The 17,698-nt window shown below is 43.7% G+C and overlaps 1 protein-coding gene across 1 annotated transcript; it reads left to right on the top strand.

Annotated features, from left to right (window-relative positions):
* Positions 1–6,423: 6,423 nt before the first annotated feature.
* ankk1 (ankyrin repeat and kinase domain containing 1) lies at positions 6,424–16,685 on the top strand (the record flags this gene model as incomplete). The annotated part of the gene is made up of 7 exons (XM_080006631.1): positions 6,424–6,608; positions 11,683–11,965; positions 12,203–12,348; positions 12,909–12,958; positions 13,156–13,311; positions 15,113–15,353; positions 15,650–16,685. 7 exons carry the CDS (start codon positions 6,424–6,426, stop codon positions 16,683–16,685), a joined length of 2,097 nt encoding a protein of 698 aa, XP_079862757.1.
* Positions 16,686–17,698: the final 1,013 nt, after the last annotated feature.

Raw genomic sequence — 17,698 nt, 5'->3', positions numbered from 1 at the left:
TTTACGGGCACTTTAAACAAAAGCCTCTCAGAATTAAGATAATCAATTTACTGTAATTCCCTCTATTTGTGATGGATGTTGTATTCACCCTTTACCAAAGTTATTACACACACGTTTTTGATAAATTTGTTAAACCTGAAGCAGCTGAATCATTTCGATGACTATTTGTACTGAGCTTTACACCACATCCAGGAAACTCCTTCTCCCAAAAGCTTATGACTAGTTACTTTCTCTATCATTTTTTATAGTCGTGCCCAACATATTTCCCTTGTCTGTCTTAATGCAGCAATGTCTTCGGGAGGGAAGCGCTCCTCGCTCAGAGGGTCCGGAGGCTATTGTCACCAATCTTCGGAATCGCATATCCTTTGGTCCCATGCTGAAGGAAGAACAGAATTCCAGCCTCCCAGTGGAGATAGGTAATTATTAAATGTGCCTTAAAACAAAATATGCACAAACTGAGATAAAGCAACGAACACAGGAGATGCTGTCGTACAGGAAATGAGAGATGTGTGTATCATTTGTCTGCACCATGCGGAGAATAATGCCTTGTTGCTATGCTACTTGTTATGTGTGTGTGTGTGTGTGTGTGTGTGTGTGTGTGTGTGTCTGTGTGTGTGTGTGTGTGTGTGTGTGTGTGTGTGTGTGTGTGTGTGTCTGTGTGTGTGTGTGTGTGTGTGTGTGTGTGTGTCTGTGTGTGTGTGTGTGTGTGTGTGTGTGTGTGTGTGTCTGCAATTAAAGTGGTACAAATAAAGTCCCATGCTTTGATATTTCATTGGTAATTATGAAGTGATTAAAGTGGTAATCCTTATTTAAATAAAAACAATCCCATATTTATTATTCATCGCATATTTATTTAGCTGGCACTTCAACAAGGGGCAGCCATTAAATATACACCGATCAGCGACAACATTTAAACCACTGACAGGTGAAGGGGATATTATTGCTCATCTCGTTCCAATGGCACCTGTCAAGGGGTGGGATATATTAGGCAGCAAGTGAACAGTCAGTTCTTGAAGTTGATGTGTTGGAAGCAGGAAAAATGGGCAAGTGTGAGGATCTGAGCCGCTTTGACAAGAACCAAACGGTGATGTTAGACGACTGGGTCAGAGCATCTCCAAAACAGCAGGTCTTGTGGGGTGTTCCCAGTATGCAGTGGTTAATATCTGCCAAAAGTGGTCCAAGAAAGGACAACCAGTGGACCGGCGACAGGGTCATGGGGGCCCATGGGCTCATGCATTCTCGTGGTAGTGAAGTCTAGCCTGTCTGGTCTGATCCCACAGAAGAGCTGCTGTAACACAAATTGGTGAAAAAGTTAATGCTGCTATGATAGAAAGGTGTCAAAAACACACAGTGCATCACAGCTTGCTGTGTATAGGGCTGTGTAGTCGCAGACCGATCAGAGTGTCCATGTTGACCCCTGTCCACCACTGAAAACTCCTACAATGGGCACGTGAGCGTCAGAACTGGACCATGGAGCAATGGAAGGAGGTGGCCTGGTCTGATGAATCACGTTTTGTTTTACATCATGTGGATGGACGAGTGCGTGTGCGTCGTTTACCTGGGGAAGGGATGGCGCCAGGATGCACTATGAGAAGAAGGCAAGCCGGTGGAGGCAGTGTGATGCTCTGGGAAATGTTCTGCTGGGAAACCTTGGGTCCTGTCATTAATGTGGATGTTACTTTGACATGTACCACCTACCTAAGCATTGTTGCAGACCAAGTACATAGCAACAGTATCTCCTGATGGCAGTGGCAGGACAATGCTTCCTGCCACAATGCAAAAACTGTTCAAGAAAGGTTTGAGGAGCAAGACAAAGAGTCCAAGGTGTTGACTTGGCTCCAAATTCCCCAAGTCTCAATCCGATGGAGCAACTGTGGGATGTGCTGGAACAACACGCCCGATCCGTGGGGGCCTCCACCTCGCAAACTTACATCTCCTCCATACGCTGATTCCATTGTTGGTGGCGGGGTCTGCCAGGCACGAGAAGCCAAAGGCAGCCACAGTGAACTTGATAAAGCAGTGTAGCTGGTTGTGGTCACTGAACTGTCAATATGAATGAACATTCACCAAAAAGAACAGCACCCTCGGATGAAAGAATAACCCCACCACCCCAAGTGACCAAAAAAAAAAACCAGAAACGATCCAACAGTAGAAGGCAACCTTTTGAAAAATGAAAGTGACCGTCTTAGAGGGAAGGGCAAGGGTAATCGAGGGATGTTTCAAAAAACAAACAATTGCAGTTTCAAATGAGATTCAAGGACTTGTAGGGTAATCCACCCATCACAGACAATCATACAGATTTCCACTTTAAACACTGCAATTTTTCAATATGAACGTTTTAAAAATGACTTTTGCTCAGCGACACCGTTCTGGCTTCTCAGATTCATCCGGGTTCGAACTGGTCCTGGTCGTCCTCAGCCTGGCGGCCGGATGTTCCGTCTTCACGGCGACGCTGTTGCTGGCGTGGCTGGCCTGCCGTCGCAGGGCCGCCGGCCCCGCCCAGCGGGAGGCCGCCCGGCGTCGAACCTGCTGCCGCCTTCGCCGGGGAGGAGGCGACCTGATCCTGCCGTGACCGAGGGGGAACCGCCGCCAATTACGGCGCTGGCGTCACGGCGAAAGACACAAAAGCAAAACAGACGCGGCCAATTACATTAGTCGACAGACATGGGAGCAGTCAATCACGTTAAGCGTAGAGCGCCGGCGGCCAAACGCATGAGACGGCGCGGGGCCAGACTGGAGGACGAGGAGCAATCCAATTCACACCTCCGCTCACACGCGACGCAGCTGCGGCAGCCGAATTTCACACTCACCCAGATGCAGTCTATTATCATGCAGCGGAAGAGCCGCACAGTCGACCGACGGACGCAAACAGGAGAGTCAAAGGAATTTTTATCTCCTTAGCGGCGACAAATCGATGCAGTTGTCCCGTTTGTTTGTTTTGTTTCGACTGAAAGGATGTTCAAACTGCCGTTGTGTGAAATGTACGTTCTGCATCTAAAATCCCCCTTTTCCCCTCTCTGATTTTGAGTGAACGTCATACTTGTAGGCTATGATTGAGGATTTAATACAACATGTACTCTTATTCATACGGCATCCCATTACACACCCCGGTCATTTATGGAGTACTGCTTGCAGAGAATGTAATGAAGTACCCTTAAAGGTGGATTAATCTGAGTGCTTGGAGGGATTTTGGGGACAATTATCGATCAGCTCTGCCTTTAATTAGACATTCGAATCCCACGCTGGGGTTCATGGGTTTTCTACGTACAGCGCTAGACACTGAGCGATCTTTATATTTAAAGCGTCTGATTCTGGCTGTTAATTAATACAACAGGCCAACAGCAAACAACTCGAGGGGTGGCTATACTTTCTTTATACTTTTTTCTTTTTTTAGTAATTAAAAGATAACCTTGAAAAGATCACACCAGAGAGGAAGGAAGCGCAAATGAATTTGTCACAATGGGTCTTTTCTTTCTTTCGCTGGATATTTCATTCTTTTTTGGGACGTCTCCCTCCTCCCACAGCTGGCCGCCGGTCACGCCGCGCGTCCAATTGGTCACCGGCGTCTCCTCCACCGCGTCATGTTTTGCGAGATTCTGCGGCAACACGTCCCTCGCTTCGATTAAAAAACACAAGAGGCGTGACGGGGTTTTTTTTTTTTCTTCCCTCCGAACACAGGAGCCAATGAATGTCCCGCGACACGACACATTCCGTGGTTTGCGCTGACTCTTGCGTTCTCTCATGCATGCAATTAGTCGTCATCCTCCCGGTCGTCCCTGCTTCTCTCTTTTCTCTTTTCTTTTCTCTCCCTCTAATTTATGTTTGCTTATGTTGTTTTTTTTTTGTTGTTTTTGTTTTTTTTGTCTTCTCTACGCGGTAAATGGATGGGCGACGAACGCGGCATATGGATCAGAGATGAAGAGATTAAGCTGGTTTATTGGAACCCACCCAGCTCCTCGCTACGGGGTTCGCGTGGCGCCTAACGTGATTGGACGAACTGTGAGGTGCGGGCCGCCGTCCCCCCCTCCCCCAGGTAGCCCCCTTTTTTAGGATTCCGATCACGTGTGCCTACGAACGCAACAGTCTGTCTTAAATAATAGCGTTAGTTAGCGGAGCATGAAAGTGAGGCGGTCGATGGACGTTAAATCCATCTATAACCACACCTTCATACATAGAAAAGCCAGGTGGGTGTAGCGCCCGCGGGGATTTAGGGCGAATACCGCCGATTAGATGCGGCGTTACCAAGCTGCCGAGCATGATCAAATAGCTCTATGAAGTTCATCACACATGCTCTATTATGGGATACGGTGTTGGGAGTGGTGGGGTGATATGCAAGTCTGGAAGAAGGAACCACCTACTTCAAAAGCCAGTCAAAGTCACCCCATTTTATCAATAATAAACCATTTTTCTCCCTGTTTTGATGCTCATATCTTCATATCTTCATATCTGCATACCTTCAGTTCAGCCCAAACAAATCCGATCCGCCCTGCGAGTGCTGCAGCATCGTGCCTCTGCGGGGAACGAGTGTTGGCGAGCGAAGGCTTTGGCGTGGTGCCGCTAACCCTCCTTGCAGAGCGTCTCCCGGTCCTGGGGACAAAATAAGACACGTGGCCTCTGGGACGTGACGGTGTGGGCAAAAATCACTTCGCACACTTGCACCGTATCCCGCTGGGAAAATGCAAGTGTTTTAAAAGATTGCCAGGACAGTGGGGGAATAGCGTATTGAATTTGACTTATTGAAAAAAAACAAGTTAATAGCGGATTTTTAATTGAAAAATGCAGAACAAAGGCTTCGCTGGGATCTTTAGGAGAGGAGACGGAGCCACAATAGAATCTGTATCCCATCTCCTGTGGCCACGTCTGTTTTTTTATTTTTAATTATGGGCCAACATCCAAGTACTCGCATTGTCATAAAAATGAAAGCGCCTTTAAAGCGCGCTGTGATGACGGTGTGTGTGTGTGTGTGCGTGTGTGTGTGTGTGTGTGTGTGTGTGTGTGTGTGGGTGTGTACAGCATAGCGTCTCTGATCCGGGGGAAATGCCACTCTTTAAGGTTGACTAACACAACGTACCAGCGCGTCAACGTGAAGCTGCAGCCCACACGCTCGTTAAAAACAGATTTTTTTTGGTACGCAGCGATACGGATCCATTTCCAATTCCGTTGGAATCGTCAGACCTCCTGTCCCGTTCAGTCACAACGCTCCAGAGAAGCAGTTTCGGGTTATGAGACTCCTTTCTGGTGGTTTTTTGACCTTAAACAATGACGCCACGAGGACAAATAAGTATACAGAGCAATTTTCAACACACACTTTTTTAAACACCGACACCGACACCCACACACACACCCGGTAAAGCTCCAATTGGCCGCTCAATTCCAGCGCTGTTTGATTTCTTACGCTCTCCTTGTGCTGGCGTTTACCAAACCCCCAGTCATTCTTGCTGTGAAAGGCGGACCCTGCCACCAACAATGGAACCTGCATAGAGGAGCACAAACGAAATGATGCAAAAACATTGGATGACTGTTTCCCATAAAAATAAAACATCAATAAAGTATCAAATATGGGGCTTCTTAAAACAAAATAATCTTGTGGATGACCACTTTAATTATAGTATGATGTTTTAAATACAGTCTGGTTGTTCCTTGCAGAGGTGTCAACCAGTCAGTACATAGTGTACATCACCGCAAGCTCCATGAAACTGTCCTGCTTCCGAACAGACAAAGGTTACATACTCTCAAACAACTCCCAAACACTGTCATAGACATGACAAACAAGGCCTCACACACTCACACACACACACACACACACACACACGCACGCACGCACGCACGCATGCACACACGCAGGCATACTGTACAAACACGCACACGCACACATACATACACACATACAAACACACACACAGACACACACACACGCATACAAACGCACACACACATACACACACGCATACAAACACACACACAGAACCACACGCACACACACACACACGCACGCAAGCAAGCACGCAAGCAGGCACGCACACACGCACCTTCCAGCTTGCCAGAATCTATCACAACTGCTGGCGAGCGATAGTTTGCTGATCCCAAACTTTTAGACTTCATTCCGCCCACTCACTCGCAGTGTTCAAACGGCTCAGGAATGAATAATAGCAGGAACAAGACGGAGAGAAAACACAGCATACTTCATATCTGGAATATCCGGTTTTTCCCCTGTGTGACCGAAGGCCATGTCAGCAGTCCTGAAAGCAGCCGCGTGACTTTACAGCCAACATAGTTCCACGTCGCGGCTCCTCCCATGAATCAACAGCGAGGTGCAGGTGGACCACACCTGCTGAATTCACCATCGGATTGAATGTGAAGTCCTCGGGAGCTGTAGCTGCCGTTGGTGTTGTTACTTTTCCTTTCGGGGAGCGTTTCGTCCGCATGGATGCTCTGAACGGAGCTCGCGGACGGTTCAGAAGCTTCAAGAGGAGCGACTTTGAGGCGGACTGGATTAAAGTGGCGGAGCGCAGGTTCGGCAACGTGCACCGCGTCAAACTCAAGCTGTGGCGGGAAGAGTGTGCCCTGAAAATCTTCGACACAAACCCGCCAGAGAATACATTGTACAGGTGGGGGCCTGGATTTAAACCTAATCTAATCTGTCACTCACTACTTAATTGTTATTACATGTCTGAATTTGATGAGTATGGAAGCCCAGAGCGGTACGGTAATTAGAAAAAAACAATTTTGAGCCCCGAAAGCCCAAGTTTATAAAGTTGTTACAACTTCATAACTTTCCAGTATCTTGTTCAAACGACTGCATTTCAATAACTGCTTTAAAAGTCGCTATCATGAGATAACTTGGAGCTTGGGACTTGGGCCTCGAAAGTGTTATTTTCCACCTTTCCCCTCAGGACTACTGCAAATATAAAGGATGATAATTATAATAATAATAATAATTATTATTATTATTATTATTATTATTATTATAATTATAATTAATAATAAAATAAAGGAAACATTTATAATAAATATAGCTGCTGGGAGCATTTCACAGGGTCCATTATCGACACCAATTACAATTTTACGAGTTCCCATGAAACGTAGCATCAGTTTGTGCTGTCGCTCGTCTAAACATCAGCATTAGGTCTAAAACGAGTTACATTTTCAGAGTTCCCATTGAACGCAGCATTGGTTTTCCGAGTCCTGGTGATATGCTGAATTACTAATACAAGGAGATACACTTGTTGCGTGTAATGACTTCATCCTAAAAATTAGCAGGTGGCTGTTTACTGCCTGTAGTCCACAGAGTCCTGCCTCACGGTGTCTCTGTGGAAGGAAATCACTCCGTGTGGAAATTCCCAGCAACACGGTTCCATTCAAACAGACTGAACACTCCATGTCCCTCAGAGACATTTCATTAACTTTGCAAGCGAACTCCATGTATGAGGACACAAACACGGAAATGTTTTGGACTGTTTTCGAATCCTACACTTTGTGTGTGGGACCGGCTTGAATGCAGCAGGAGGTACACTGCGCCAGGTTAGACAACATAATGAGCTTATATTTATAAAAAGGGCAAATGAATAAAATATCAAACTAAACAACCCGCTGACTTCAAGAAGGTAAGGCGATACACACACACACACACACACACACACACACACACACACACACACACACACACACACACACACACACACACACACACACACACACACACAGACACACACACATTATAGTATTTTTGGAGCTTATAGAGCTTATTGTGCATAATCGCCGGGTGTCATGACATTTCACTGCATATATGTATGACCGTATGTATATGTATGTGACAAATAATCTCTTTAACTTGAACTTGAACACACACACACACACACACACACACACACACACACACACACACACACACACACACACACACACACACACACACACACACACATACACGCAGTCTGAAACCACTACAGAGTGGGTCCACACTATGTAGCTCCCAAGGTGCGAATGTGGGTATGTGCACGACTTGCACATAATGTATATAGAAAATTGGATGATGATGTCACAAAGCGTATTTCTCCACATACTTATCTCGTTCCCTGTCCCACCAGTAATTTTCAAATATTGGCGTGTCAGCGATGCACAGGCTACTCCCACTCAAATTAAGTTGTTTTTTTCACTAAATCCTGCTCCATATGTGGATCGATACGGATGACACCTGAACTGTGACGTCCCAGTTATAACGAGACCTCAACCGTGTTTGTGTGTTCAGTGGTTGTCCTATACACGGGGCAGCAATACACTGGGTCCAGTTGAGTCATGTTCGATAAGTATTACAGTTTTCTGGATTCTGCTATAATTTTTCGATTTTTACGACTTTTACGAGATGAAGCGTTATTATAAAGCATTGGTTCATGTTGTCACAAAGTGACTGTGTTCTCGATGTAACGCCAACGTTCTTCAATTTCGGTGAGTTTGTAAAGTTTGAACGACACATATGCAACGTTCCTATTGTTGTTTGGGAAAAGAAGTGGGAAACATTTTGCTTCATTGGTTTCATCTCCAATAATGGTGCAGGGTTGTTTCTTCTGCTGGTGCTACAGACAACACTGTCATCACAGTGCTGCTCTAATACTTCCTGTATCAACTAGTTGGAAACATGTTCCATAAACATTCCATGTTGTTGTTTATCAGTTAATATTTCATCAATGTTTTCATCACCTCAACTCAAATGTGCATTTTCAGTATTATTAACGCACATTAACGCACATTCATTATTGTTGTTTGTGTTTTGGATCTTCTCTATTTTTGGAAAGAGGATTATTCATTTCATTGTTCAATTCTCGATCATTATACAACAAGTTACAGCATGTGTTCTGGAATACGCCAACGCTGACTTTCGGTTATTTTTCGGCATCTGGAACAATAACAAAAACAAACTTTCTAATTTCTTTGCGTGACAATTATACTATTTTATTTCATAAATATAATAAATAAATGTTTGTTAAAATTAGTACATCATTATATATTTTTTCTGTTAATAATCTACAATTGTAAAATTCAGTTGAATAGATTACTTGTCTATATTGTAATGCAGACAATATTTATGGAACTTTAACATTTATTTTACATTAGAATTATTATGGAAGAACTTGTTAGTACTTAACACCTTTTGCCTTTTCATTTAAATCTGCTAAGTTTAGCTGTAGGAAACTGTTTGTACACAAAGTTTCTTTTAAAAAACACATTAAATTTTCACTAAAAAACCAAACCTTGTCGTTTTTGCAACTTACCTTTTGTATGTAAGTATATGTGCAGTCTCAGTAACGGTAGGTGACGTTGGCTCTCATGGACGTCAATGATGACTTATTAACGTAGGTTTACGCATTTACAGAGATTTATGATAGAATTCAAACCTACGTAATTTTTGTGGTGACTTTTTTCGTGAATTACGTTTGATTTACATTTTCAATATGTTTAGTTTCCATGAAATAGGGATGGACGATATGTTATGGCGACACGAAAATTTTATATTGATCGATGTCAATAATAATAATAACTTTATTGCTCATCACATGTGAATTGATTCGCTAACGTAAGGCAATTTATATTTATAATTTATAATGAATTATCTATTTATAAAATAAATACACAATTGAATAGTTTATCTTTTTAAATATTTGAATTCAATTCAAATTTTGTTACCACAGCCCTTAAATATATTCTATAAACATCATTGCCATCTAAGAAGTGTCCGAAAAGTTGTCGAATCTGCGCTCTGTGTTTGTATGCGGCGACGTTCGGGGCCGACCGAGGGACTCTTTCTGACCGTGTCAGATCAGGGGTCACTGAAAATCGCTGCTTCTTTCTTGAATCGCTCTCCGCGGGGGGGCCGTGCCGGGCTCGGGTCGGGAGGAGGGCGAGGTCAAGTTCTAGTTGTTGTTTGAGGAAGACCTGCCGCGTCAGCTCCGGGGGCCTCATCCACGCTGTGCACTGCCAACCGGAGAGCCATGGAAGCGCCTGCTCTACTGCTGTACGATTGGCTGTTCGTGTCACATGGTTGTCCTACTGCTCTGTATGGCTGTTTGTGTCACATGGTTGTCTTTCTGCCCTGTACGATTGGCTGTTTGTGTCAAACGTTTGTCTCTCTGCTGTACAATGTTGTGTCTTTGTAGGTAGAGGAAAACCGACTCTGTATCGAACTGTATTGAAAATGAACCCCATAAATGTATCATCATTATCGTGTAAGATTTTATCGTGAAAATTGTCTCGATCGTTTTATCGCCCAGCCCTACCATGAAATAAGAAAAACATTGTGGTATTTCTCTGAGTAATTACCATTTCACGGCTTGTAGTTTTCCGCCGCCTCGCTGGATCTTGAACGCATCACTGAGTCGCACATTTCAGTGGATTCGACTCTACGTGGTTTTTGTGGATTACTTTTTTTCGTATTTTTCATGAATCCAGCAAAGAAATGCGGACCACGGAGATAAAATATCTATTGAACAGATCTACTGACATCTACCAGGCCAGAATATATATATATACACATGTAAATCGATAGTTGCTAACGTTGAACCACCACTGATGGAGTCTACACTGCACACTGGACACGGTCTAATGGACATTCTCAATCGGAATCTCTACATTTATAGTTAATAGTATGATGACATCATAAAGTGTCTTACTGTATATCTCAACGCATTCATTTTATTTACGAAAAAATGTGAATGTCAGTTGAGCAAGACCAGCTGAATATTTGGGGTCAAAGTTGTTCGGTTTTTCACTAATATCTGCTCCGTATAAGGATCGATTTGGATGAAATTTAAACCACAAGATGCTTGTGACACACCGGTTTAAACGACACCATAACTGTGCTCATAGAATTTGTCATTATTGCGTTTCAGATACTTTTAGCCGGGTCGGACTTATTTTGGCGTGAAATGCATTGGACCGCGTCTGTGATATTGATCAAATTGTATCTGTTTATCGCTAATTTCTGCTCCGTATGTGGATCAATTTGGATGAAACTTCAACCATGAAGTGTTCGTGACATACCGGTTCAAACAAGATGTGTTTGAACCGGTATGGTACAAACCGTGTTTGTAGATTCTGCCAGTGTTGTGTTCCAGGTAGTTTTAGATTTCAAAATTCCCAGAGAGCATTTTCCCGGAACAATAACAATAGGCTCAGGGTTGGACCCCTAATAATAATAATAATAATTAAAAAATATATAGGCCTAAATTAAACCCTTTAGCGTTATCCTATTTAAAATTGTATATACAGTACACAAATATTTATTTATTATATTATATACTGCATCTGCCTGAAAATCGATTTGATAGGTGGGGCCCCATTTTACCCTGATCTAATATGAAAACAGCAAGGTGCAAGTCCCAAAAGTCTATGTTTATCTTGTTAAAATGACTTTTAAAGTCGGAGACCTTTCTAGTATCTTGTTAAAACTATTTAATAAGCTGGTTAAACAAGAAAACATTTCAATAACTTCATTAAACCACTGAGAAAGTGGTTATAATGGGATAAACTTGTTTTGTTTCTCTAAATATTCTAATATAATATTGGAATAAAAATGTTTTTTATGTTATATTCATACTGTATTATATATAATATTTATATTACAATATTTAAATACAAAATAACATGTCACTGAAACATTTCACTTAATAGGATTCTTGTTTTCCACAGGAGAATGGTAGACGAAGCCAAGGAGATAGCGAAAGGTAAAACAAAATACATCGTTTCCATCTACGGGCTGTGCAGCGACCCGGCCGCCGTGGTCATGGAGTTCATGGCGAACGGCTCCCTGGACTTGCTGCTCACCAGCCACATCCTGATGTGGCCCAAGAAGTTCCAGATGATCCACGAGACCACCATGGGGATGAACTATCTCCACAGCGCCAAGCCTCCGATCCTCCACCTCAACCTGAAGACGTCAAACCTGCTGCTGGACGGCCACCTCCACGTCAAAGTGAGGAAATAAAAGGTTTCAAGGGCGGCGTGAGTGTAGTAGAGCGGCTTTTATCGCTCCCTAATTATCAACGAGCGTCATGCTTTCTGTCAAACAAATGTAATCCTTCCCAAGAAACACAGGCTCACTCAATATAGGATGAAAAACATTATAATGATCCGCCCCAGTGAAGCTGCGCAAGTGAATGCACACTAATGACTCTGGTAAATTAACCCACTTGTGTCTTGCCTTCCAAAGATTTCCGATTTTGGTTTAATCAAGTGGGTGGAGGGTCCGAAAAAGTTCATGGAGCATCTGACAGCGAGAGGGAATATCAGCTACATTCCCCCAGAGATGTTCATTCAGTGCCCTGATGCTCCGGGGACTGCCTTCGACGTTTACAGGTGAGTGTGAGTTATATTATATTTTTTATTTTTTCACATTTATTTCCTTGTAAATCTTAGATTTATTGCATATTGCCAATTTTGCAATAATCATGTTTTATCTTTTCTTTTTATTACTACTGGTGTGTTGCGTGACGAATAAAGACTGTTTCTGTTTATTTTCTCTACTTCATAATAATTATTTTTTTTTTAGATGAATTATCTATCTATCTATCTATCTATCTATCTATATATCTATCTATCTATCTATCTATCTATCTATCTATCTATCTATCTATCTATCTATCTATCTATCTATCTATCTATGTATCTATACACACTCTCTAGTACACACCATTTTTTTTTTCGAGATTCCCTGAGTTAAGATTTTTTTTATTTTATTATCTTTTTTTTTTTTTTAACCTAAATTCAACCTTAACCTTTTAGTGCTTTAAGAAATGTGAGTAAAGAGTTTGCCTTTTGATGGTTGTTACTCAAGTGTCTAAGTGGCGTGATTGGATTTGGGTTAGTTTATTAGTGCAGCAAATACTAATATGAGTGCTCTGCGCTCTGTACTGTAGCTTTGCAATAGTCATGTGGGAGATTCTAACACAGCAGAAACCCTACCCAGGTAAGAATAACTTCATTCAAATCTCCAACACCACACCAAACCACACACTGAGTCCATTTATGAGTCCATTTATTGTTTATTGTCCGCCACCCAGTTTAACATCACACTTGTGTGAAAAATGTCGACCTGTTTATGAATATGTTTTCTCTATGTGCTGTTGTGCATTGAACCTCATATTCCCGCATGCATTGGCCTAGGCAGTAGCATCACGACAGTGCTGGTGCGGGTTTCGCGTGGGAAGAGGCCCCGCTTGGAGAACATTCCCGAAAAAAAGCCTCAGGAGTGCGACCAGATGGTCGGCATCATGGAGCGATGCTGGGACCAAGACCCCAAGCAGAGGCCGCTGTTCTCAGGTAGCGTAGAGGAAATCCTCTCGCATTTGGGGAAACCCAAATGTATCTATCAATGGAACTGGCAGCATAACACACACACACCCACACACACGCACGTGCGCGCTCGCACACATGCACACACACACACACACACACACACACACACACACACACAATGTATTAGAAATCCAAGGCAGATTCCTGTTAGTTCCTATTAGTAACTATGAAGTCACGATTAATATGTTGTTCCAGTAAGTTCATGGCTAAATTATTCAGAGATAACATGTTTAACCTGCTCTGTCTAATACTTCACCCGAGTGAAATGCATGAATTTAAATCCGATTAGACCACTCACACAAGAAGCAGCGGGTCACCTTTACAGTAGTTAACAAGCAATTAATGCATGAAAAAAACTCACGCTAATAAATACTAATAAAGTGCTGGGGTTATTCAGGCATGCTCTGATTTGCGAGGTTCGAAAATAATTTTGAGCTTTTATTACCCTGATGGGGAAATCTGCTGCCGTAATTTATGCACCAAAGGTCATTCTCAGTGGTGGTGCAGGTGGAGGACCTGTGTTTTTCGCTGTGTAAAAAGTCTTAAGTATGGAAGTCGATGTTTTCAAATTTGCACGCCTTCTTGGACTCGATTGTATTTCGGCTTTATGCAGCTCATGTAGGATGGAGAATATGACTTGGCTGGTGTTGTGTATCGCAGATACCGCGAGGAAAACCGAGGCTCTGAGTGAAGTCCTACAAATCCCCGGAGTGAGCGACGCACACGGGAACCTGGGACAGAGACAAGACCACCGTCTACTTTCACCCGTACAGAAAGCCAACTCGGCTCAGTTTTTTAAAACACAGCCACTCAGCTACGGTGTAAAACAGTGACGGTCCATCTGTCTTTCCTTTGTTCATTCGTTCGTTTGTTTGTTTGTTTGTTCGTTTGTTTGTTCGTTCGTTCGTTCATTCGCTCTCTTTTTGTCTTCCTTCCTTTCTTCTTTCTTTCCTTCTTTCTTTCTTTCTTTCTTTCTTCCTTTCTGCCTTTCTAGTAAAGTTTTGCAATCCTATTTTAGCGGATCATTTTAAAACAGCCCAGCTCATGCTGCCAGCCCCACCCCGTGTGAGAACCCAACTTTGAATTCATGGGACGCTAACCCCAGCATAATTTCCATGCCAGATATTTACAAGTTGAACCACATTGTTTTGCTACGATTTTATCTTTTTTTTTGTTTACTTCAAGAAATGTTGACTTAAGGTGCAGCTATTAACTTTGTAATTTCCCTTCCTTTCCAATTTAGATTTCTATGCCCGACACGCCTGACCTTCCTTCTGGTGAGTACAAAGGCAGAGGAAATCATGTTCAATACTTGGCGAAGCCTGCGGGGCTGACATTTAAAAAGTGATATTTCCAGTGTTATTTCATTTTTAATCAGGTGTCAAAAAGTAGAGTCAACTACTAAGGTAAACACAATTAATAAAAGCGGCAACGTTAACTCTGTTCCCCGTATACATTTAATCTGACATGCTAAAAACCGTAACAGGATATCAATAGGTGTATTGATCCCCTTTAGCAGCAAGACTGAATACATTGTGATCTTGCACTTCCATTGAACCCTGGGAAAAATATATAGGCGGAAATGTCTCAGAAGCTCAAACAACACAACGGTGAATTCACTACAGTACATGCAATGGCATCAGAATGATTTAATGTAACCCATGGGCTTATTGTAAGAAATGCAACTATTTGTTCATTTATATGTGGGAAGAAAATGGCATTTTGGCGAATAACTCTTCTCTCGATCTTTCTTTGAATTTCACAGGTTCCCAGTGTGGCAACGATGACGTTCTCCTTCTCCTGTCCAAGAAGGACTTTCAAAGTTTCAGGAAACTGTTGAGAAGAGAACACACCTCCATGCTCTTTTCGGATAAAAACAGTCTCCTCCACTACACCGTGGCCAGTGAGGATGTGATGAGCGTCCAGAGTCTCCTCAGTTTGGGCGCTGACGCCAACTGTCACAGTGCCAGAGGCTACACACCTCTCATCATCGCTGTTTTACGCAGGTATCTGAAAAAAAATCATAAACCATATAATGATGTGATACCTTTATTTGATTAAGCTAGCAGATAGTGTTTGGTACATAGTTAGTTCTATTAAACAGTTTGCGACTTTGGTAAGTGAAAAAATATATATTTTCTTTGATGAGCCATAGTCTTGAAATAGCCCTGCACCATCGTTAATCTGCTTGGATCCTTTATCGGTGATGTTGATTGTGAGCACCAGCTGCAGCCAAGCCTGTTTCTTTTAATGAGCCTTAAATACCACTTTGGCAGAAAGGCTCAAGCAAATTTTCTTTCAGGCTTCACGAAATTGTTGTAATGCTGTTGGAGCATGGAGCAGCTGCTAACCAGGCAGATGAGGACCAGTGGACGCCGCTTCATTTTGCCTCTCAGAATGGTGATGACACGACTGTTCGGCTGCTGCTGGATAATGGAGCAGTGCCCAGTGCAAAGGAAAAGGCAGGCTGGATCCCGCTCCACCTGGCCTGCCAAAATGGCCACGAAGCCGTGGTGCGACTGCTTCTCTCGCGGCTGTCCAAGGACGCAATCGGAGAACGGGAGCAGATGCGTGGCAGGACTCCTCTTCACCTGGCCTGCATGTACGGACACCTGGAGATCGCTAAGCTCCTACTTTACCACGGAGCAGACCCCAACACCACCGACGGCTCTCTTTCCACCGCCCTACATCTTTCAGCAGAGGAAGGCCACAACAGGGTGGTCAGACAACTGGTGAAGGGTGGGGCGCAGACTAACAGCGTGGACACCAGAGGTTACACTCCGCTCCACCTCGCTGCGGTGAAGGGTCACACTGGCATCTGTCGGCAGCTACTGGCAAACGGGGCCAAGGCAGATCCGAGGACTCTCCAGGGCTGGACGCCCATTCACCTGGCAGCCCTCAAGGGCCAAGCGGCCACTGCGCTTCAGATAGAGAGTCAGGGTGGCAGCGTAAATGCTAGAGGTGAGAGTGAATGGACTCCCCTCCATCTAGCCTGCTACCATGGTCATGAAGAAGTGGTGGCCCAGCTCCTGGCAGCCAAAGCTGACCCCAATGTGACAGAGACCACCGAAGGCTGGACACCCCTACATTTAGCGTGTAGCAGTTGCACCTTGGTGAGCGTCCTGCAGCTGATTTCGCATCGAGCAGACGTGAATGCCGCAAACTGGAGCAAAGCCGCCCCTTTGCACCTGGCTGCCCAGCGCGGCTGCGTCCCCATTGTACAGGCGCTGCTGCAGAACGGGGCCGACAGGACTGTGCAGGACTCGACGGGTTCCACAGCACTGGACGTGGCCCAAAAGAGTGAAATACAGGAGGTGGTGCAACTGCTCCTACAGTAATAAGTGACCCTACAGAGCGTAGCAATGAAGGCACGTCTGTAAGCACTTATATCACTTTTTTACCGTAAAGCAACTTAAATAAAATCGGATAATCTGATCAAATCTGATAAATGCTGATAAGCCCTCAAAATGTAAGATAGCAAGAATGGTTGATAAATTAATAGAAACACCACATGGAAAAATTAGTTTAGCTTTGAAGTAACTAAATCACTATTATGAATGCAGCTGCAATGGGGATTCATGTGTTGATTGGCAATCAGCAGTTTGTGTTAGATCTAAAAGACGTCTGTAGACGATGAAAAGATTAAAAGGAATATGAGCCAACTCACAAAGTACCAAAGAGCCTACCTGCAGAATTAATTTATCTGCCGAGGAAGAACCGTCTCAAAACCATAACAGCATATCCCCAACTTGGAGAAGCTACGGCAGCAAAGAGACCCGGTGCTCCGGAGTCGAAGCCTGGATGGACATTTAACAGGATGGTGGATAAACACCACAAAGGCACAGCCTCCAAAATGACCGCGACAAAAAATGTAATCAGCAGCTCTCTGACCCAGTCTCAACAATAAAAATAACACCTTGTGACGGATAGATGGAATTTACGGCAGGACAGACATCCGTAAGGTCAGCACAAAAACGCATGACCTGGTGTAGGGAGCAAAAAACCTGGAGCCCTGACTGGAAAATAAGTAGTAATATGGTCTGATGGGTTATGAGTCACCTTTCACCCTGTTTCCCCACCTTTTGGATGGGTTTACATTTGGAGAAAAGCAAAGGATTACTTCAGCACAAAATGTCTTAAAGTCTATTTCGGGAGTCAATGGCTGCAATAGGTTTTCTGCATGGTCATATAACGGCCGGAGACTATGAGGCCATTTTACAGGGCCCGGTGCACCCCATGGTGCGAACGCTGTTCCCTCATGATGTTTCCATATTGCAGCGCGATAACATCCTGGAGGGAAGAGTGTGAAGTCGATTCCCACCTCATTCATCCCCCAAACCACTGGAGGCTC

This window comes from Zeus faber (assembly GCF_960531495.2).
Source record: "Zeus faber genome assembly, chromosome: 9".
Taxonomy (NCBI): Eukaryota; Metazoa; Chordata; class Actinopteri; order Zeiformes; family Zeidae; genus Zeus; species Zeus faber.
This window is presented reverse-complemented; position numbering and strand designations above follow the sequence as displayed.